The sequence below is a fragment of the Halyomorpha halys genome, unplaced genomic scaffold (genome assembly GCF_000696795.3).
Source record: "Halyomorpha halys isolate HHAL.00 unplaced genomic scaffold, Hhal_1.1 Scaffold40.1, whole genome shotgun sequence".
Lineage (NCBI taxonomy): Eukaryota > Metazoa > Arthropoda > Insecta > Hemiptera > Pentatomidae > Halyomorpha > Halyomorpha halys.
Window position 1 is genome coordinate 1,902,965 of NW_027106400.1, and position 25,165 is coordinate 1,928,129.

Genomic DNA, 25,165 nt, shown 5'->3' on the forward strand with positions numbered 1-25,165 from the left:
ACCACTAACTGTTAAACACATACTGACAGACTGCAGGCATTGATAGACACCGGATTACAATATTATTTGGCAACTTTTTTAAACAATAATAGCCCTCACATTCCGGGAATATTCGATTACCTCAAGAAAAGAAATATTAACGAATGCATATAAATAATTTGATTTTTATCACATCAATTAATGTCACTTACCGTTATCGAGTAAAAATATACTTTTTTTCCTTCTTTATCTATCTCCCTATTCTATTCATTTATATTTCGTAATACCAACTGTTCCCATGAAATCAGCGTATATATCCTTAAATGACAAATTTAAAAAAAAAAATCGGCTAAAAACGGGCGCCTACAGAACAAGTCCGATAGACAATTTATGTGTAAACGCTAGGGAACCACCTTGGGAATACAGGCGACAAATATTATTGCTATAGATATGATGGAACGTTAGGAATGTTCTTGAGAGGTCATTCAATATGCATAAGCAAACATCGCCTTCGCTGTGGATTGCCTTATATTATATTAAAAAATAATAATAGAACCGGGCATAAGTAAAACACGTGTGGTGAATATAGTATATAGTATATATAATATGATAGGTAGCAGCGATATGCTCCTTAGGTCAATAATATTGTACTATTAAGATTCTAGGGGTAAGTTAACTATTTTACATAAGTTACTCCACTTACCCTTCAAAGAGAAATATTTACTGTCTGATTATATTTCTGGTATGCCGCCCAGATCCATTTCACAAGATAGATTATTTATATGTAGATTTAAAGAAGAAAAAAAAGTATCTTTTTAACAGCCGAAAATATCAGCAATGACTTTAAATGCAAACCTTTAGAAAATTATATTCTGCCATAATATTTCACATGTAATAGAAAAATGCTAGATATCAATAATAAGAAAGTATTGAGGTATTAATAATTATTTTATTTTAATAAGGCGAGATAGACTTTTTTTCCTTGAGTTCAAATAACCATCAGCCGGTAAAGTTACCCGCCGTTAGTAAAGTACACACCTTCATCGATCAAAATTCCCGTTCGACATTTCTTTAGTTTTTTGATATTTATTTCAAGCTTCCGAATTATTTTGGCTGCTTTAAACAATATAGAGAGTACATTTGCACTCTTGGTGACGTTCAATTGGCAATAAATTACGCAACATCTTAAGAAAAAGTTAATTTCATTCTAAAAATGACGAATGACATTCAAACATGGCGACTGCGCAGTAGGAGTCAATACCGTAATGTTACCTCTTTGTAGAAAAAGTAATTAGGTTAGAAGCTATTGTACAGTTATGTTTTCTTTACTTGCTGAGATCTGTGTGAACTTTAAAAAAAAATCATTTAACTACTGAATAATACAGATTGTAATTTACAATTTGTATTTTTTTTTCCAGTTTCAGTAACTTGATATCATATCGGGTTAAGGGTTGGTTTCGACGCCATTAGCAGTGGTGAAATTCAGCTAATGTGGATTAGGTGTTGTTCAGTATGTTCGAAAGGTTGACGTGAAATTATATATTGGGAGGAGGTGGAAACATCTTACCAGGTATGTTTTAGAATTTAACACAGCATATTTATCTGTCTGTCTTGAAGTTTTTCAAAGCCCTACTTAAATATGTTTTAGTCCATGTTTTCTAGACATTTCATTTGATTTACAATCAATTGTTATTCTATTTAGTGCATTTATCATTAAATCAGTTTTCTAACGGTTATATTAAAGAGTTCAACTTGTGTTTGAGTTTATATAAACTGTGAAAATAAGCCTACATTCCTAATCATGAATGATTTATGACACACTAACCAAAACAGTGACTCAATAGATCTGATAATGAGAAACTATCAATGAATTAAGTTTCATTTTCTTCTCTAATTAATTAGGATATTACCACACTCTAGTGAAAATGTGGTGTTGGAATTTATTGCCTTATTTACATTATGTTGTAAGTAATTACTATATCTTTTCTGTTGAAAGTAATGTAAATATGGGTGTTGGATATTGTATTAGAGTCATTGTACCTCCACATGACTTCATGAGGAAGTAATCAATTCATTGTTGATAACATATAGTGGTTTTACTCAGTACTAGTAGATAGAACACTTTGTAATACATATAACTTCTGTTACTGTACCAGGTAATCTTAATACTTTTGAATCAGTTATGCATTTTTTTCATTCTCTGTTCGATGTTATTTTGAATCAATTTGATCTGGTTAGTTAATATGATAACCTTTGTAAAAGTGAAATCCATTTCTATAACTTATATTGGTTTATCAAGTACATTATTCATTGAATATTTCATTAAAATTACAGTAAATTATTCTCGAATATGCTTATCAATATATTGCTAGACAGCTAAATACATATATTTCCATTAAATCTTATACATATATTCCATTCATTTTAAGTAGGCCTATGATGTAAATCTTTATTTTTTAACTTTAACTCAACATAAAAAAACAATTTTATTACATGGTTGTAATAATTATAGTTCTTTAAGAGGAGAAAGTATAATTGCCCAAAAACCTACTCTGTAGTGTTCGAACTTTATTTACTCATTTTTGCATTATTTAGAACTACTGTAATCTGACCATAGTTTTAATTTTAAGATGTAAGTGGTTTTTTCCTCATACACACGTCTCTTGAGATAGGAACATGTGTTGACCACTTGAGTGGTGAAAAAAAGAATAGTTAAGAGAAAGTGAATCTGTAGAAGTTACTAACCTCTTGAATTATTTATGACAATTGTTTTATGTATTTTTTACTAAAATAGACTAGTTATTTTTAATTTGTATTTAAATACTAATTAAATTGTTACATTGAATTAATTATATCTACTGTAAATTAATTTGTCTATATGTTTGGCAATATATAATACTTGTATTAATGTTTGATATCTGCTAAAGAAAAACCACAATTACCACATCTGACCAATGAAACATTAGTTGAGACATTTCTTGTTTTTGTACATTATTATCCTCAATATCATTAATATTTTATAAATTAAAAAAAATCATTAAAACATTAGATTTTATTCTCTTTGTCTTTTTTAAAAATAATTTTAAAAGTGCATCTATTTCCTATTGAGTGCCACTTACTTAGCCTTGAAAAATTCATTTATTCAAGGATTTATTTAATTCTTTGTATTCAATTGTTATTTAGAAAATCTTTTCATTATCTTTCATGAATTTTCTATTTAAGGGGTCCTTATTTATATCTATTCAATTAATTATTTCCCATTAAAATTTCCTCCTTGACTTCAAATTTATTTTGCACTAAATAGATTTGCTCTGTAAGACATCTTTAAGATCTACTTATGCTATTTTCTTAAATATTTATTATGTTAATTAACTATGATCATGCTTATTATATATTCCTGTCCTTTATATAGTTTTAATGTAGGAATTTTCTATCAAATGTTATATATCGAAATAAATTTCTTTAATATATCTTAAGAGGATAGTCTTTTTGGAAGATTATTTAGAAGCATCTTATAAAATTAAGTTAAATTTGTATTGAAAATGTCGATTAGCAATACCTATTTGACATGAGGAAATTTAAAGTTCGAAAAAACTGAATGTTTTTTGTGTAGAAAAACCTTCACTTTTGAGAAGTAGATATATTAAATTTTGATAGATAACTCCACGCAATTATACATTACATGAGGTTTTTTAATTTTATGCTTGAATTATGAGTGTCAATTTATATCTTATGAAGTGTTTATATATTTTCCTTTGATTGGGGATTCTCAAATAATGGACAATTTTCCACAAAAAAAAAATTTTAATTTTCTTTTGTTAGCTTCGCTAAAACCGCTATCAAGCTAAACTTAAATGAAAAATCTACTAGTGAAATTTTCGCAACCATTATTGAAGCAAAGCCATGACACAGTGCTGTCATAAACAACCATGAGTGGTAAAATAAATGTTAGCTAATCATTTAACACAGAATTACTATGTTAAAATTATTAATTTTATGATCTCATTTCATAAGGAAATGGTTGATCAATCGTAATTGAATCCAAAATACAAAACATAATAACCTTTTTTGCTCATTCTACTTTCATGTGGGAAAAGAATAGCGGTGTTTTGAAATATCCTATTGCGGTTTCTAATATATTAAAAAATTAATTGAAATGATTTTTATAGGCTTTTAGTTAAGACCTGAAAACTTAGAACCTTTTCCCCTTACAAATGTACGTTGACTTTATAATCAACTTAATATAACTATAAAATTAATGCGATATAATTAACTAACTTTATAATTACTTTGATTTTCATTAAATAAACTTAAGATGTATTTAAATGTAAAAATGTTGCTCTGGTACAGCAATGGCAATGAGAATTGAACAGGATTGGGCAAAAATTGAATAGTTTAACAAACTACAGCTAAAATTGTCATGGATACAATATTTATTTATTAATAAATAATATCATAATAATTGTCATATCCATGACAATTTCAGCTGTAGTGTTATCCATAGCCAATTTTTGCCCGCCTTTTAAATTGAATTACCCATGGCTAGTTAAACAGTAGTAAAATATATTGAATTGATCATGTCTATTAGAAAGAAATGTTCCCCAAGATTACATTATAACCATCATAATAGTAAATCAATCTTTGGCTAGGATTATCATTTTATTTTAGTGGTACTTGAAAATTGCCCATTGTTTGCAAATAATCCTGATATACTGTTATTGTTATCTTAGTAATTCATCTCGATAATTATTTCTAGATTGGCTATGGTAACTTGTAGCTGGTTTTATTATATATTCATTGAATAGATTATCATATGAGGAATATGTATATTTTACGGTCTAGAATATACGATAATAAAAAGATACAAATTTTAAATATACTCTTTACTAAGCAGTATAAATGTCATTTAGAAATATTTAAAATTTAAGCTTATGTCAAAAGTAAGGAGAATTATTTTACATCACAATTGTCATACACCATTTTGTCATATTAATCACAAGTTCTACCTGACAATTTACAATCGTGTGACTTCAAGTTAAGTGAGCATAAAATAAAACATCTTGACCGGCAGCGATGGGCCAAAATTAGCTATCGTGTAAACTAATCGCTAACATTGCCATGGATACAACCCTTAGTCATGAATGAACCATTGATAAATAAGTATTGTTTCCATAACAATTTTAGCTATTAGTTTCAGCCATAGCTAATTTTTGCCCAACTGTGTTGTGTGGTGCCTGCACTACACAACCAAGTTTTGTGTAGATTGGTAGGCTCGTGTTAAAATTAATCGTTGTTGTGATTTTGGTTTGTGTTTTATGGTTCTCGATACGAGGTTGAAATAACAAATATAAATTTTGTTCCTGCCTAGAATGCAATAGTTAAACAAAAGATAACGAAGGATTAATGCAATTGGGAAAGATCTTGCGGCCTCAGCTTTTCCCGTTCTAATCAGATTTCTCATTTTTCTTTTTTTTTTTACTGTTTAGCTATGCATTAAGTTCTTTAATTTTATTTATTTTTCATTGTTTATTATTGATAATGAGAACTGATTATTTTCCTCAAATAAAATAAATTCAATTAAGGTAGATTTTTTGAAAATGCGGCATTTAATCCCTATAAGACTTAATTTCTCATTGATTCCCTTAGTTTTATTCTAATTGTTAAAGCTGTTTTGGGAAAATTAAAAAAAAAAAAAAAAAATGTAAAATTGATTCTATAAGGTGTTATTTCACAAGTTTGTAATTAACAAATTGGCCACACTGTTTTTGGCCATTGCATTGTATAACCTTATAATTGTTATAAAAGTACCTAGTCCTATAATAAAAAACTATTCTTCATTACATTTACTTCTGGTAGGTTGATTTTAGAGAGAAAGTTGCTGTCACACCCCAGGCATATACGTACCTTAAATGTCTAGTTTCAGTTTCATACTACTTTTCATTTTTCAGCTAGGCTGGCCACATTGACACACACACACGCAGACAGACCATTTTGCTAGACTTGATTATTTGGATTATGGAGACCTCAACATTTGTATTTCCGTTGGAATCTCAAATTCAAAATTTTGCACGATCACAATACTTTCCCTTTCTATATATTCTGTGTATATGTAAGCAAAAGTAAAAATTATGTAACTATAGTGCATTTTATTTATTATTAATATGTATCTACTTTTCTTAAATAATAATCATTTTGCATACCTAGAAATCTCTCAACTTTTTGAGTTAAGGGGTCAGGCCCCAAAAGCAAACAAGGATTTTGAAGTATAAACTTGGACAATGCTTTGAATTTCCACTGTCAAGTGAAAAAATACTTTGGCCAACCAGTACTGGCTGTCAGGTACAAAACATGCTTCCAATTGACAAAAAATCGAATTGCAGATATTCCCAAACTTAAGAAAATGAACGAAGTATGTTTATTGGAAAGGTATCTGACAGCCAGTGCTAGTTGGCTAAAGATGTTTTTAATACTCCTGCAGATAGTGAACAAATCACCAAAAGATCTGATGTGCCTACTCGACCACAAACCATCGTGGGAGGTAATCGTCGTTCCAACTACTGCCATTTGTATTCTAGAGTTAATATTTTTCATGTTAAATTATAAATGTTCATTTCAAAAAATTATTATTAGTTATTTCAAATCCCTCTAAATTTTCCTAAATTTATAGCCATTTGAAATTGAAATCATGTATGTATTTCAGGATGCCGCTCCCCAAAAGGACGGTGGAGCCTGTACACATCTCTCGGGGGACTCTCCCCGAGGAGATGAACTTTCCATCGGAGCTGGAAGCAGTTACGAATGGATGCTTAGCTAATGCTGTACGGCAGCTATCTTCTCTGTCCAAACATGCGGAGGACCTATTTGCAGAGTTGACACGGGATTCCAAAGGAATAGCTGCTAGAGCAAACTCGCTTCAAGCGCGCCTCGACAGGCTTGCTCTTAAAGTCACTCAGCTCGATTCCACTGTCGAAGAAGGTATTTATTATGCTTTTTTTTTATTTAAATTTTTGGAAGAATATTAGTTGCCCAAATATATAATAGTACCTTTTTTGACCCCCCACTCAGGTCACTTTCTTTATTTTAATTTTTAAATGCATTATTTTTTCAGATATGTTTAATAATGTTTTCCTTTTTATTTAGTTTCCTTACAAGAAATTCACATGAGAAAAGCTTTTAAAAGTTCTGTGGTATTCGATCAGCAAGTTGTTTCAAGGGATACGATGCCTACAGCTATGATGGAGACTTACAATCTTTGTGACAAACCACCACCTCTTGACAAACTTAATGCTTACAGGTATATATTTGTTCATTTCTCTAGTTTTAAAATATATATATTTAAAGTTTTAGAATCGACTACTTGAAAAAATTCCTAGTTTTAAGTTATCTACGACTTTTAAGTGCTTTCACATAGCTCAAATAAATACTTATAATGAAGAGGTCTGGAATATTTGAGTTGATTGTAGTTTTTTTTGTGCTCAAATCAAAGTTTCCACAAGTTAAGGTCTGTTCTAACAACCGCTTCTGACTATGCTCTGTACAGTTCCAGACGATACTATGTGGTAATTTAGATAATTTTTTGCTTAGTAAAGAGAGAGTAGTTTACGGAAGAGAATAAAATTTATACCATTCTATTTTCACGCGGGTCCCCAATTCCTCTCTAAATACATTTGGATCAGATAGGTGTGTTCAATTTGATACCAACCCTTATAATCCTTGAAAATTCATCAAAATTGCATTAATGGATCAATCGATTATGTCTGAGTACAAATTTGACTACAGACCAAGCGTAAAACTAAATTTGTTTTTCTTTGTCTATAATTTAAAATGTGATTGAAATGTTTTAATATTGAAAATATATTTTTTTTTTAATTACCTGCCTGAATGGAAAACTTCCTGACCTTTTGTAGGAACCTAAATCAAAGTTCAAATTAGTTCTGAATTCAGTGGTTGTATTAAAATCCTTTTGCGTTAAGAACCTGGTTTAAGATTGGTTATACCGACCTAGCTTATTTTTTTATTAGCTTATAAACTGTGGCTATACATTCCTTAATATTTTTTTTATTTGATTCATCATATGACTTATGCTTTTTATTATATTTTTAAAATAATAATTTAAAATAAAAATATAATATTCTTAATATATATATTTATTCTCTTTTTCGATGTTTCCGGGATACTGTGTGTCCTCTCTTCAGCATAATATATTTCACTGGGTTTTTTTTTTTTTAAATAGTACATCTACAATTTGTTAGTTTCATTTTTTATTATAAATAGATAAACAATCAATAAATAAATAAGTATTTTAAATGTATTATGTAGAGCTGAAATTTTTTTTTAATTTAATATATATTTATATTCATACATATCAAGTTTTAACATAAGTTTTAATTCTTTGAGTACATGGAATTAGAAATTTCTTTGAACACATACAATGACTCAAAAGAAAATTATGTTTTTTTTTTTGTTTTTTTGTAATAATACATTCTGTCATATTTTTAGACAACGGTAATATGGATGATAGAGCTTATTCACTCCATATTTACAAATATATGAATTAAATTATAACAAAATAAGAAATAGAACAGAAGGGAAAAATAATAATAATAATAAATAAAAAAATTAAATAAATTAATATCTTAAAAACAATCATTCCTATTTGCAATATTTACATTCAACCTGGGGAACTCTGAACCAAGGTGTTCCTCTCACTTGTGCAGGAAAGGGCAGGACTCTAGAAGATCCCTGCGTCTTTCTCTCAACCGTGACATTGGTATTTAAAGCCTGTGGAAGATAAGTGAGGGCACTAACCGCTGACGCTCAGGACTTGAGTGGAGAATCTGGCCATTACCAGAACTCCAATATAATTATTTATAATAGGTCTCTAGGCCACTTCCTTTTCAACCTTCATGGAGGATTGTGGGGAAACGCTAGATAGAGATCGGGCTAAGAGATTTGGATGAGTGAGTTTTTCATGGGATGTGGTAAATGTGGATTTAATAAGGTCTGGTACAAATGGGATATTAAGGTTATGATATAGGGTACTTAGGTTGGTTGGTTACATAGTAGGGAGCATCGACTAGGTTCTTTTTTCAAATTATCATATATTTTTCATTATAACATTAAGTAATGGTAAAGTAAATATAAGTCCAATCTTGGTAGAAATATGCGACTGAGTCGTTGGATTATCATATATTCTGGACTACTGAAGGCTCCATTTAATTCCATGATGATGGTGATCATGGCAGCTTTTGTAGCCCCTACCATTGTGTAAACTATGGCATTTGCGTTCAAGTAAGTACTGTCACGTGAGCAGAGTTTACTTGATTGTTGGTATACTATCAACTATCTTAAAAATCATCCATTATTTAAAATTCAACATGAATTAAATATATTTTTTATTAAAGGTTACAAATATATTTGTGCTTTATAATTTGTATAAGAAAAATTGTAAGATTAAAAACTACTTCTAAAATCATTTAATTTTTTATAAATGTCTCCACTATTCGAATTGCTTTTATCTGAAAACATTCATAGGAATTACTTCAATTCATGTTATCTATGGGTTGAATAGTATTAGGATCATCAAAATCAAAACATGTTTATGTTCCATGATAAAAAAAAATTCATAAATGGAGTAAGGCAACTGAATTAACTGGTCTAAAATGAAATCAATAGGTCTAATTGGTTGCATTTTTTAAAGGATGCCATCATTGTTGCTGAAAGCGGAAATTAAATTCATTCAACTTCAAAAAGCCTTGCCGTAACTTAACCAACTGGTTACACATTTGTGCAAATCTGTTAGTAGTGGTATTCGTAATGTATTAAATGTAAATGTTATAAGTGTAGAATTGTGTTATATGTTAAATGTTAAAGATCTCCTAGTGGATTGTCCGGGCAACTTTGTAACCTTTCCTTCCAAAACCTTCCAGAATTTCATTACTTCTATCTATTACTTTATCCGAGTTTTAAAAAAAAATCCTTACAATAACAAAACAAACCAAACACGGACTACAAGTAACTAGCCTAACAAAATGACAGCAGGCGAAATGGTGTGGAGATCAGCTGGTCTGTTACGTGACGTCATCTTCCATTTAGCAGACCTGTTAACAGACTTTAATCATGTTAAATGTTATATCGTTTCAACAAGATAAATGAAGGAAATATTTCTCCATTAAACATACTTTATCATGTAAAAGTTTTGACACATATCTTTATAAGGTACCTAGTGATATCTATGCCAGCAATATCTAATCTTGTTAAATGTGGAAGACCAAACTCCTCATAAACTGGGCAGATGTTGGTGACTCCATCTCCACTGTCAACTGACAGATCATGAATACCCCTAGTGTAATCTTAGAGATTCTTTTACCTCTGTTAGAAAACAGAGTTCATTTTAAACCTCAGCAGTGTGTGTTTAGCAAACTTTTATGTTTTTATCTTCTTGATTGATTTTAATATTTTTTATTTGTTTGTTTTACTAACCAATTGTATTTTATATTTGCAGGGAAGATGGAAAAGATGGCCTCAAATTTTACACAGATCCTGACTATTTCTTCGATCTTTGGCGCCAAGAAATGCTTAAGGATACTGAAAGGATGATGCATGATCGTTGCAAGAGGGTAAATTTTTTTTCTCAGCTCTAAATTTTTTTGACTTATGTATCATATAAAAATCCCATTTCTAGTGTTAATATATAGACTGTTAAATTTACTTGTTTATATCTCTTGTTTAACTGTTTACATTAAAATATTCGGTTATTCATTAATATGTATTTGTTATTTATGACCAGCCTCACAAAGTGAGAACAGAAGGAGGCAGGCAGAAGAAGAGAGTGCGGCAGCCTCACAACACTCGTGAGCGGCAGCGACAGATAGCTGTAGGACATGGTGAATATATCATGCCACAGACGACTATTGGCACGTTACAGTATCGCTCATCTATTGATCATGCTCACATGCAGCAGGTAAATTTTTTATTTAAAGAACATTTTATATTAGAAATAATTATGAGAAGATTGTTAACCATGAATAATATATATGAGGAGAAGATAGCTGGGGATACAGTCAGTGTAGAACATAAATAAGTATAAACTTATTTATTAATGCCAACATTTCGGCCATAATTTCTAGTCTTCATCAGGGCTAAGAATAAAAAAAATCAATTAAAAAGGAAATACAGAATGATTAGAAAATAACCAACATTATGGGTACATAAATAGTGTTGAAAGACGTAAATAGTTTTAAGTATTATAAGAAGATAAAGGCTGTATGAAAAGAGTAATATTAAAATTAAGTATGGAGAAAGAACAAATAATAGAATACATACGAAAATCTAGTCAGCAAATGTATGTACAAAATGAAAATAATTTAAAATAAAGTAATATAAGAAGTGGGAAAGAAAACATATATTTTGTAATATCAAAAATTATTCATTAGGAATATTAATAGCTTAAACTTAATTCTCATTTCTTGAGTGTAGCTTGGGTTGAAATTAAAAGCTTTAATATTAAACAGACAGGAGAATATTATTTTAATTTTATAACATTATTGACTCTTAATCTCTGGGTGTGTTCATTCTCTTTTTCTACACTTTTCTACTTATAACATCTTTTACAAATGTATTTAATTTTAGGTAGTAGAATGAACCTAACCAATTTCATAGAATCTTCTTTTGATGATTTTTTCAATAAACTAATACTGACTGTTGGCAATCTTTCAGTAAACAAACACTAACAAAACAAAGCATTGGTCCTCTGACAGTTTTTTACTCACTTCTCATCCATCAAAGTGTGTTTGGCGATCCCAGGAGTCTCCTATTCTTCTTCTTGGGTGACTCTTCGATTTCCCCTTTTTCAAGGTGTCCACCCTTTAGCTAGAACAAAAGATGATGAGGACCTCCTCATCCAGGAAACATTCCCCGCCTGTGCCCAAGCAACAAATCTTTCCCAAAACCAAGTTTTCTTCCTTCCCCTTCTCTAGGTGTTAGTTCTTAACATCGATTGTAGCACTACGGTCTTAAGTTTTTCCTTATGATTCCCTTTATGAATAATTTTCTTTAATACTTATTCTTAACTTCTATTTTTTCTTAAATGTATTGTAATTTCAATTATGATGGGAAATTAAAATAATGTTTTTTAAATATTTGAATTTGTTCATCATGACCGCGATTCAACAGACTTTTGAATGGACATGTACTGCCATCTTGATTTAGTTTTGAATAACATATTTATTATAGACAATGAAAATTGATTAGCTTGCTTTTTGGTTTAACAAAGCAATGAACAATATTTAATATTGATACATAAAATAAAAACATAGCTAAAATAATTTAAATATATAAGTAAAATAACAGGAACAAGGAAATAAAAATATTTTAATTTAATAATAATAATTTAAATCAAAGTTGTGAAAAAAAGAAAGAGAAAGAATTTATATGTAATTAATAAAATATATGTGGGTGTAAAATAATGAAATAAAGAAACAAAGTATAAAGTTAAGTAAGAAAAAAGAAGTAATTAGTAAATATGACAACAATAATATGTGGTAAACATAACTAATAATGTGTGTTAGGAAAAATAAGGAAAGGAGAAGGGTGTAAAATGAGAAAAAAATAAAACTCAAACAACGAAGCTGCTGATGGAAGAGGTGGAAAATCCAAGTAAGAATTTTAATTGAGTTTTCACTGACCGCACCCTCACCATATTCTCCTCATATATAATAGAAATATCAATTGGGTAATATATGCATTTTGTGTATGTATATTTTTTACTATATTTAAAATATTTATATAATTTGGACATAATTGTGTTTTATGTTTGATGGAAAAATAGAGAAGGTTTTAAAATTAAAATAATGGAAAAATTAAACACACATAAAGAACGATAAAAAGCTTTAAAAAAATAAAATATGTAAGGTAAAAATAAATTAATAAAAAATCATTTACAATTTTAACACATAATTTAAAATTTTTATATTTTTTTATGCTCAGTATGAGGCAATCTGATGAAGTTGGGCAGCACTATGACGGACTGAGTACAACTAAGTGCGCTTTTGTGTCTGAGTCTGAATGAGTTGTTTCGGATAAATTTTATAATTTTACTCAGCCAATATATCTGGGCTTTTTCGACGATCTCAAACAATAGATGAAATTTTGATATCACTGATTAGTAATATCATACATTAGATTATAATGATGTAATGTTTATAGTGTTATATTTTTTAAGCTGCCCCTTTTAAAGATACCCTAAAATTGCTTATTATGGATGTTAAATGACAACCAATTGGAAATTGTTGACTGTGAACATATTTAGAACTTTGTTTTTTTTTTTTCATTTTTCTTGAATAAAATGAGTATTGAGTGCAGTGCTCGCCTGAAATAGTTCAGTACCTACTATTAAAGTATTTGTTGTTTGGTCTAAATAAAAATTGAATTAATTACTCTAAGAAGACACTTGTGTGCTTTTTAAAAAGTCATTATATTCTAAAAAATGTAATTATGAGGGGACTGTAAAAAATAAATCAATAAATTATTTTAAAAAAATAAAATAAGCGAAAATCTTTTAATTTTAACAAAATTTCAATTTATCCATTGTTACTGGGTTTCTTCATTTTTCAATTTATATGCATAAACGCTTGACATTTCTGTTGCCAACTAATTTAATTAAACTTATTACAAATATTATTTAGTAATTACAAGGTATTAGGTTTAATTATCAAACCCACTGAAAAAAAATGTATATATATGTTTAGGACCCTACATCATATATCTTAACTCACTGATAAGTAGGTGTTGATAAGATGTGCAATGCATGTCGACTAGTTTCCTATGAAGTTAAGCTGTCAGTGAAGTATGTTTCCCAGATACAATCAGGGAAGAAGGAATTATAAAGTTCCATCCTTTATTAAATTCTTACAATGCCGAAAATATAATTGTTCCTGTTGTCTTTGTGATAACTATGGTCCTAGTGAGAATGTAAGTAGGTAGAAATAGTAATTTAATTCAAAGTTATTGTGAGATCCGAATGTGGTTATCGTGTGATATCTATATTCATGCATGTATTCTTTTTGGACTCAATCTGGGAAAACAAAGCTGATTTTGAGGATCTAATCTTAGTGTAGGTACCTGGTGGCCAGTTTAGAAAAAATATTGGTTTGATGTATAATAATAGTATCTAAAATTCTATCTAGCTTATAAATAGTATAATTTATTATAGTGGTTCCTGACAACACAGGTAGCAAAACAATAAACCTATCAGGCCTGTCTTACATATGTTCCATCCGAATGGTTAATATTAGCAACCCAAATTTCAGACATACTCTTCCCCTATACACAGTCATGGTTATTAGTTTAATAAATATTTTGTTTATGTTTGTTAGTAAATTATATACTTTTAGTTTATACTTTCTATTTTATGAATTTCAATTTTCAGATTTATGGTACTATGGATAGAGTTGACAATGAAGAATTGAGGCCGTCGAGACCAAATAGTATTGAATTGAAACGAAGTTACCCATCTAAAGTAATATATAGCCCTACGCAGCAGCACCATAACCCGTATCAGTAAGTTAAAACGAGGATTTACAAAAAAATTTCTGATTAATAATATTGTTTCCTTTTTACAGTATGTACAGTGTAAGCTCAGTAATCTGAACTAATTCCTGCAGAGGGTTGTTTGGATTACAGAATGAAAAAGGATATAAAAAAAAAATTCAATTCAATTGACATAACAATTTTTATTTATTTAATTTTTCTTTTACTTATTTTATTGAAAAGTTGACACTTTAAAGTTTTTAAAAATTAACAATTAAAAAAAAAAGTTTTCTTTTACATCTCCAGTAATGCTAAGTGCTGATTTAATTTGTTAAAACTATAAGGTTGTTCATTTATAATGAAATTAGTTTTACAAAATCAAATGATTTATACAATAGATATTATGTATTTCTAATTCCAACAAATTTATTGTGAACACTTCCATAGGAATTACCCTATATCCATGCTGTAAAAATTTCCACTTTCGGTTTTCACTGTAATTACAATAAAACCTGTATATAGATTATGAAGTTAAAAATGCCCTTTACACATTATCTCTTTTATTTGAAAAAAAAATAAAATGTTATTGCCTGCTGAGTTTTCTAAAAAAAAAAAAAAAATTTATGCCAGTTCGGATTATTGGAGTGTTTGGAATTCCGAGATTACGCTGTATTTTTACACTCAATATTTTTTTTTTTATATTTGCTTATTAAATGGAGTGTATTTATCTCACATATTTTAGTGAAACAAATTTGGAATGATACATTTGCTTTTAAAACCACGATTTCCAAATGTTTGCCTAAATCTGTTAATTATTTCATTTTTTTGTTAGCTTATCAAATTTTTAATTAAGCAAAATCCGCAATGCAGCCAGTGTGTCAGTTCTTGCTCCTACTGCCACACTAGTTATATCTTTTCTCTGGTTACATTTGTTTTTCTGTCCATAAATTAGCTTTTGAAGTAATGGATCATTTTGTGCTAGCCTATTCGTCAAATTTTCCAACTCTTATTCATCTAGTGTGTTTAGAATTTTCTTAAGAATAATGAATTACACAGTAGAAGAATAAGGTCTGTCTTGCACGTGGACTTTGTCAAAATTTGTTTGAAATAATATTTTTAAAATGAATCGTTAAATAACCTAAACAAATTTTTTTTAAAAAATAGTTCATAGTTATTTCATTGGATGAAGTTATTTCATTATTGATGAAATTATTCTTTGTTCAAACAATTTTTTCAATGTTAAGACGCCAACTGTCATATAGTGTACACTGCGACAATTTCTGGTATGGCATAGCTTCACTACTACTACATTTATTATCAACTGTCATGCCCATTTGGTGTGCAAATACTGTCACAACTGTTCTTAATATTATAGGTTCTTTACTGGATGAGTTTTCATTAATAAAATGAGGTGTAGTGAAATAACTCTTCCTTGTTAAAATTCTTTATTTTAATCAATTATTATAAATGTTTCAGGGCTATTGCCCCATCATCGGGTTGTCTATAATACAAATTTTACATATTCACATTATGATTACTACATTTATATTAAGTAACCACAATTTTCTTAATTTAAAACAAATACCTTTATGTAAATATATCTTTAATTTTCACAATTAAGCTGTTATCCTTATTAGTTATAAGTATAATAATATTGCTGTCAGTTTTTTAAATAAATTAATAACAAAATAAAATAAAATAAAATTTCTTATATATAATAATAAATATGGAGAATCTAAAGCCATTCTATTAAATAAAAATTCTTGAAATAAGGTTATCTTTATAGTAGTGATACAAATATATTACAATCTATGCTAACTAACTCCTATCTCTATTCCTTAAAAAGATAACAAATCTACTAAGCAATATTTATTTAAAACATATTACATTACTTCATAATGGCAGCAATTATACAGTTTCCACCATTTCAGGGACTACATTTGCTCTTGTGGCCGTAAAGTGTCACCGTGGAAACGGTTTTGACATGACAGTTGCTTCTCCTTAATTAAATCAAATTTTTCTGCAATAGCAAAAGTTCTGTATAATCAACTCTAGAAAAAATTGGACCCTTTCTTAAAAAATAAGGTCTGTCTTGAACTTGATGTTTTAAGTGGGCTTTGGAAAAAGTAATTTTATTAATATTTTTTTAAAAATAAATCGTTAAATAACCTAAGCAAATTTTTTTTTTTAATAATTCATGATTAATTCATAAAGTGAAGTTATTTTGCAATTCATGAAAAATATACTTATTAAAAAGTAGTTGTTAATTACAAATTTATTTTTATGTGAAATTTAATATTTAGTGTTTATAAATTAATGGCTTACTATAAGAACTTGACACCACGTGATGCAAACTGGTTCGGTACAGCAGTTATACAAAATTGTTACTATTCTTATGTAGTGTTTGTTATATTTCATATTCCATAATATTATAGATAAATATGTGTGAATCATAGTGTTCGACAAAATAAAAAAATAAATAGCTCTGTAGAGAAATAAATAATCTTTTTTTAAAATTCCAGTTATCTTCAAAATTGTGGCTTGTCACTTTCTTGTCCCAAACCATTCAAATATAACAAGTTTGGAGCCTGTAAGGATAACGGAACTATGTCTTCATGTAATTTTCTTAAGGGCTTATTACTAAAGTGTTAATTTCCTTGGTATAATATCATTTGTTTTCATAATTGACTTTATCAGAATAAATAATGTAATCCTTGTTCAATTTTTTCCAGAGCTAGCCATTACCAGCGAGGCCTGGGGCTTTCCCAAGAAGACTCTGGCATCGGTAGGTACGATGATGAACAGGGCAGCATTGGCAATGGCAGCGAGGCAGCCTATACAAGCCCTCGTAGACCTACCCAGCCTCCGCCTGCACCTCCAGCGGTCACCAACACTTCAACCAATAGGTTAGTACATTGATATTTGTGTATATTGTAATATTTTAAAAATTATTAGGAATTTTACCTGTTTTTATTATTCTCATTTGAGGCAATATTTATTTATCAATGGTTCGTTCATTGATAAATAAAGGTCGTATTCATGGCAATTTTAGCTATTTATCAGTTTCAACTATTGCTAATTTTTGTCCATCTCTGGTTCACAGTGAGACTTTTATTGCTTTTCAGTGCACTCTATTGGATTTATTATTTAACTATTTTTATTTACAAAATAGAAAAACAATTTATTTAGGTATTCAGCTTATGTTACATTAAATTTTCTTGGCTCTTTTATAAAATGCATTACTTTTATCTCAGTTACTGATACGACTCATAAAAGTTTTCTTTTACAAATATTATTTGTTTATACAGTATTATAATTTTGCTAATGATGTTGCAGCACACCGACACTCTCCTCTGGAGTGAACACGCCCACTAGAGGCTCAAGGAGTGTCTCTTTGGGCAGGGAGGCTCTTCCCCCACCACCGCCACCTCCCGTGGACCTGCCGCCCCCGGCTCCTCCTAGCCCACCGCCACCACCACCCCCTCCTCCTCCACCTCCACCACCACCTCCTATATCTTCAGGGCCAAGCCCTCCTCCGCCTCTGTCCAATGGTGACATTGTGCATCAACCTCCACAACCGCTACCAGTGAGTATCATATTATTATCTACTTTTAGAAGGCTGAAATTGTCTTGTTGATATATTTTATTAACTATGAAGAAGTTGCATTTGTACATGTATTTCAGCATTATTAATTTTATGTATTTAATATATTTTATTTTTCACTCAGATTATGAACAATACTAGCACAGTAACCACAATGAAGATGGTCACCTCTCCCTTGACCGATGTGGTTAGGGCAACAAAAACAGGACAACCACCGCAGCCTCAGTATGATCCTAGAAGTGATTTACTTAAGGCAATTAGAGATGGTATGTGTGATACCAACCATATTTAATTATTATTTAAATTATTTCAATAATGTGTTTATTAACTTTTTAGTGTCAGTATTAATTTTTTTTTTTAATTTGAATAAAATACAACTTGTGTTATTTTGTATAATGTCTTTAAATTAAGGATGAATTAAGAAGAATCTGCTAAATAATCATAATAATTTTGAAGAGCTTTGTTTAAAAAGATTGTAACTGGCATTACTTCAAACTTCAGGGATAAAAAAAAAAAAAAAAAAAAACCTCGACAACTTTGACATATTTCTTGTTTTGGTCCAAAATAGCCTTCGTTATATATTAAGGACTGATTCATTACTGGCACAAGCAGTGTTAGTTCAAATTAAAGCTTTTGCTAGGAAAAATTGTTTATTTTAATTTTGTAGTTTAAATTGTTTTAGAGAGAGCCTTTCAATAATAAATATTTATTTTTATTGAAGATTTTGAATATTTTTTTCTTTTCTTCAGGTATAAAATTGAGGAAAGTAGAAAAGATCGAACAGAAAGAGGGTGAACGAGTAAATGCTCTCCATGACGTTGCTTCAATACTTGCAAGGAGAGTTGCTGTCGAGTTTTCAGATTCAGAATCGGGCTCGGATTCAGAATACGACAGCGAGGGATGGGGAGAATCCACCACGTAACAGAGCGTCGCATTTCTGCAGGCGCTGATGGATGGTGGCCAGCCGTCAGAGGTGAAGGGTCCTTCGATTCTTTCCTGCCTGTCAGGCTGCCTCTGCATCCTTTCGTGTCTCTCGGCCAAGATATTCTGCGGCCTCACAATGGCCGTCTCCGATGACAAAGGGATTTTCTCAAGGAGTCAGAGCCTACCACACATTGTTTAGGTTAGCAAATTCTTCCTAGATCATTGGTAAAGTTTTAGTATTTGTTTGTAATACTTGAGGGGATATTAGCATCCTAGACCTAATTTGTATACTTCATGCGGCCATGAGATATTTTCTCATATATTATTATACATCATTATTTTTTCCTAAAAATTTGGTGTAGAATCTTTAGAACAACTGTGTAAATAAATTTTTAAATGCAGAAATTTGTCAATGATATTCTTTTGTAATTATGGCAAATTGAACTAGTATGATTTTCCATCAGAAAATTTTATAATTTCTTATATGAATGTTCCTTTTTCATAAAAACTATCAAAGCTAGAAACTTGTTCTTCATTAATGAGAGTTACATTATGTAAAAGAAAGAGATGAGGGATTTTTTATTTCAATTCAAGAATAATTTTTTTTTAATCTTTGAATTTATACCAATTTCTTATACCTTTTTAATCTTTCGATTGTAGGAAGGTATTCTGGGTGGTGGTCAAAAATAATTTATTAGTAACCAAGGTATTGCCCAACTTTGCTAAGCTTCATCAAGGCTAAGGAGATATACTAATAAATATCATCCTTAAGGAGAAATACTAATAAATGTTAATTTTTTTTTTTTTTTTATCGCCACTTGTACCATCTTCCCACAATCATCTCTTAAAGTCAATTAATAATCTTCCAATTTTTGTATTGGAATTGTACCAATTTGATAATGAAATTTCTATTCAATCAAATTGTTTATCCTAGTGTCTGTTTTATTAAAATACCATCAATAGTAATGTGTGAAAATTTTAAATCTGTAACTATATCAAATTTCAGAAAAAAACTGAACATATATCAAAAACATAGAATTATCTGACTTGAAGTCATTTAAGTTCAATCTGTTATATTTTTGTAGAATATTTGTAGATTTATTGATACAGTTACTTTAAGAAAGATTCTAAAGCAAATTTTGAGGAAAAAAAAATTGGTCGGTTTTGAAATTAACTATTTTGAGGAGCTACTCAGAAACACATGAGTCAGATCCAGGATGCTGGCCCCCCTTAAAAAAAAATAAAATTATAATGTAATCTTGATATAATAAGATTAAATAAGTGTCACTGTTTATTAAATACTAGTCTTCCTTACTCAGAAAAAAATTTCAAATAGTTTTTCATCTTGACAGTTTCTCTCGAAGAAAGTTAAAATAAACAGATAATTTTCTATTTAAAACAATTTGATTATAGTTCTATAGGAAAGTTAGATAACTTGTCTCACCAAAATTATTAATCACAATTAGTCTTGAAAGAACATTCATTAATTTTTCGGCTTAATTGAATATTTGTTTTACATGAAAACTGCCAATGCCTTTTGTATTCCTTTGCCAACTATTATTGTACCTGCGTGTATCCCCTTTCTTGAAAATTTGTAAATATATTGATCAGTTAAATTGGTTATTAATGCTGAAACTGACATTAAAGTAAAACAAATTAAGTTTTTATTTTTATTTTTCTGTTTATAAGGAAAGCAAATTACTAGAGTAATTTATTTTCATTATTTAATTTATTGTCGGAATTGATTTAAAAATTATGTTAGGTCAGTATCTTCATAAAAAAAAAAAAGATTAAAAAGCATCCAACGGACCAAAGAACTGAGAATACTCTAATTTTTTTTTTATTGTATCTGTTTTGTTTTTTTCTTAAAAATGCTAAGTAAATCATTGAACAAAATTTAAAAAAAATAAATAAATAACTAAAAAATATTTATTAATTTAAAAAAAACTAATTTACAGATCACCTCCTTATATTTCTATTCTTTTTATGAAGCAAAAAGTTTTGTAAAAGTACTCATATATTTCTTATACATTATGAAACATTGTGATGGTCTCTTTACCTCAAAAACTTGAAATTTTAATAAAATAAAATTATTTTTCAAGCTGGTCCCATCAGGTTTACTTTTTAACGAATACACATCGAGAACCTCGCTTTTTAAACCACTTAAATCCTTTATTTTTATTGATTTGTCTTTTTATTTATATATCCTATTATGTGGTTTATCCTAATTACTGCTGTGTATCTTATTTTTTGTACATCGATATAGGTAGTGCGCCTAGAAAAGAGACTCAAAACAGATGATCGGCTTGTCTTAAAACAGCTTACGTATCGTGTCACCTTACTAATAATAATTACTTTGTAATTTTTGAGTATAGTAATTATTACTCAATCACTATTTAAAGAAAAAACACATGAGCTCAAAATTTCGAAGGCCTTAAAATCATTTTCGAATTTTGTTGTAGACATCCTGAAGTAAAAATTGATTTTAGTTTAAGAAATCAATTAAAAAAATTTAAATATCTCTCTGTAGTTTGAGGCACAAAATTAACTGTAAAGAATAATTATATGAGCACAAGACGGTAGTAATGTAAGTTATATCTAAAGCATTTAAAACTAGATTAAGCAAAAAATTTGGAGGCTTGACGTGTACATTTAAAACTTTAATGTATTACGATTAAAAATTTAGACTATAGTTTTTATAGATGATCAATGCATTCCACTCCAGCTATCGCTGATTTGCTCAAAGTTATAAACGCAGGTTATAGATCTGCCTAGCCTATCGTCTGTATTATAGTTACTGTTTGTGTGATTTCATTTAGTTTGATATCGACTGTGAAATTCATGATGATATCGATCGATAAACTTATCAATGATGTTAAAATAAATTTAAGTATTAAGACTGAGAAATGTTTAAAAATAAAAAAAAATTAATTTCTTTTTCTGCTTGTCACACGATTTAATTTCTGATTTGTTTTTTTACTACAGTAAAATCTCAATTAACCAAAGAGGTAATTGTAATTGTGAGGTAAATTAAAATTCAAGGTTTATTAATAAAGTTAATAATTTCTAAATTAACTCATGTTTTAATTAAAGGAAGAACTAATGTTTTGCCCCACTTTGCATGGCTTCATCATGGCTAGAAAAAATACAAACAACTAAAAATATGTAACTGAGCCAGAGAATAAGATAATATAAAATAAAAGTAAACTAGAGGATAAGATAAGATGAAAGAAAAGTAAACTTGAGGATAAGATAACATGAAATAAAAGTAAACTTAGGTGGGGTTAAAAATGTGTGGAAAATACATATAAAATGAAAAGGTGAAGTAATAACAAATAAAAAAGTAGATAAAAGAAAAATATAAAACAAATTCAGTATACGCTAAGAGATGGCAAAAAAGGAATTAAGAAAAATAAACCTCAAGGAAAAATAAAGAAAATAGAACTCCCACCAACAATAGGACAACTTTATTTTTAAATAATTTTTTTTATTTCCCATCGTTAGCTACAATTTGGTTTGTTCTTACTTCTTTTCATTATTTGTCTAATAACTTTTTGTATTTCTTTTCGCTGTACATCTTATTCTTATTTACTTGGTTCACTTACTTTTTTAACCCCTCCAAAGTTCAATTTTATTTCATGTTATTTTATTCTTTTAGTTGTTTTTATCTTTTTTTTAGACCTGAAACGTCAGCTCATAATAAATAGCTTTTTTACTATTTTAAGTTATTATTTAATGTACCCTGACGATCATACTTTTATTAGCTTTGCCCGTTTGCATCTAAAGTAATTTTCATCAGGAAGGTTTTGAGCGTCAGAACTTTGCATTAAAAATATCTTATAAAAATTTTAAATTAATATTTAATGTTTAGTTACAAAGTTTATGATTTCTCTAAATTAACAGTTGGTTTATTATCAGTTGCTGACTTGATTAATTAGAAAAAATAATTTCTAAACTAACAGCGGTTTTATTTTCTATTGCTAACCTGATCAATTAAAAAAAGAATTTTTGAAGTAAGAACAATAACATTTGTAGATTGTTGATTAATTACAAACACTATCAGTTAGGAGATACTGGTTAATAAAGATTTTACTGTATACATTGAATATACGAGGGGCAAAGGTTTCCTATCTATTCTAACCGTCAAATACATTTTGATCTAGCTTTAAGGTCATTAATAAGAGAATTATTCCTGTCTAAAATGATTAAATCATAAGATGTTATCTGTATGTGATTTTTTTGTATGATTAAATTGTCTGATGTCTTGTTTTTTTTTTAAAATAAAGTAATTAATCTCAGGTAAGGGGCTGTTTTTGATAATGCTTGGTCATGATTTTGTATTTTGGGATGTTTAGAACTGAATTTTTATCTATTGCGTGTATGTACGGAGTAAGTAATCGGCTTTTGATAGAAAAGTATTGATGTTTGATGTAATTATTTGGAACGCCTGTTGTATTGAAAGTTTCAATGTATAATAACCTAAACAATCGCATGTTATAACCGTATATAACAATTAACTTAAGCTTTTGTTATATTTTTCTTTGTTTGTTTTTGTTTGTTTTTCTCTTTTCATTTCATACATTTTTTATTGAATGTTGTTTTTTAAAAAAAAGTTTCCAATTGATAATCAGTAAAGCCCTTCTAACATTCTCTGTTTTAGGGATTTAATTTTAATAATAAAAAAAACAATAGCACAAAATCTGCAACAAATAAGTTAATGTGTATAATAAATTAATTTAAATTAAATTTGTACATATCCTCCCTCCCCATTTTATGCACAAATTGAATTATAAGGGCGACAAAATTGAAATTTAATTTTTTGTCTAAATGACTTTTTCTTTTCTAATTCCACTGTTTAATAATTTCTTAAATAAAATTATCACATTTCTTACTTAACAGCATTTAAATCTGCCTAGTTGAAAAATAAATTATTTTCTCTGATATTAAACATTAGGGAATGTACTTTCCATACTTAACTAATGTCAATTCCATTTATTTAATATGAAACAAACTATAATTATTGTGTAAAGTTTATCGTGGTTCGCTTGGGAGTCTTACTGTTTGTTTGTAATAGGCAAATAAAATTTTAATTTTCTGCCTATTGAATATTTTTCAATTATTTTGCAGTTTCTTTGTAATTATTAATTTATTTTTGTTATATTTGAAATTTATAACATATTTATATAGATATATTTTTTTTTTTATTTAACACTAAGAAATATAAAGTAAAATATTTATATAAACCATGCTGTATTATACTTTGAGATATATTTCATATTTCTATGACTGTATATATATGTGTATATAATAGCGTTTATTATTATTAAAATATAAAAAGTATTAGTAATGGAGTAATTTATATCCAATAGCCAAAGTTTTAACCAATTGTAAGGATTAATGTCTGTCGTAACTCTTTCATACTTCTTTGTATATAAATAATACGTGTATTATACCTTCATTTTCATCTTTAGCGAGTAAATGTATATTTATAAATGTATACACTAGATTGTATATATATATAAGAATCGTGATTTATAACTGAGACTTTGTTGCTAGAACAAAACATTCAATATGTTTTCAACATTCCCAGTGGATCTTATTTTGTTTATTTTTTTTTCAAAAGGTCGCTAAGATGGAAGTTAACAAAATAATTATAAATATATATGCTTGTACTATATTTATAAATGCCAATATATATATTTATTTAAAAAATTGAAGTGTGTAAGTTTGATATTATGTGGGTAATTGTCTTTATAAAGCTGTTTGAGAAATAACATTTACGAATTTTATTAGAACATGCCTCAAAATGAGTTATAGATCACCTTATGCTTTAAAAAATTAAAAGACATTTTTTAAAGTTGGTATTTTTTATTAACCATTTTGTTTAATATTTCCTGTCACTCCTTTTTTTGTTGTTGTTTAGTTACTAATATTTAATGTATTATTGCTTGCATGTTTTTTTTCTCATTATTATTAATAAACAATATGTAGGTGTTTGAAAAAAGTTGCTGAGATATGTATAGCGCTTAACTTTTTGTAAGTATTTACCACTTTAGTCAAGAAAAATGACATGACAGGACTATCTTAAAAAAAAATTAATTTATAAACAAAGCAGAATAAAAAAAATAT

At 28.6% G+C, this 25,165-nt stretch overlaps 1 protein-coding gene across 2 annotated transcripts; it reads left to right on the top strand.

The window, feature by feature from the left end:
* The first annotated feature begins 1,163 nt into the window (after positions 1 to 1,163).
* On the top strand, positions 1,164 to 24,893 carry SCAR (wiskott-Aldrich syndrome protein family member 3 SCAR). Of its 2 annotated transcripts, XM_014432027.2 has the most exons (11): positions 1,164 to 1,274; positions 1,398 to 1,549; positions 6,680 to 6,954; positions 7,120 to 7,273; positions 10,484 to 10,598; positions 10,769 to 10,942; positions 14,408 to 14,538; positions 17,241 to 17,414; positions 17,845 to 18,094; positions 18,237 to 18,378; positions 18,862 to 24,893. In XM_014432027.2, the coding sequence occupies exons 3-11, from the start codon at positions 6,681 to 6,683 to the stop codon at positions 19,032 to 19,034; spliced, it is 1,587 nt and encodes a 528-aa protein (XP_014287513.1). In that variant the 5' UTR covers positions 1,164 to 1,274; positions 1,398 to 1,549; position 6,680; the 3' UTR covers positions 19,035 to 24,893. The 2 variants fall into 2 exon arrangements, with proteins under 2 accessions (XP_014287513.1, XP_014287522.1); XM_014432036.2 differs by lacking the exons at positions 1,164 to 1,274; positions 1,398 to 1,549 and adding an exon at positions 1,588 to 2,135.
* The last annotated feature ends 272 nt before the right edge of the window (positions 24,894 to 25,165 follow it).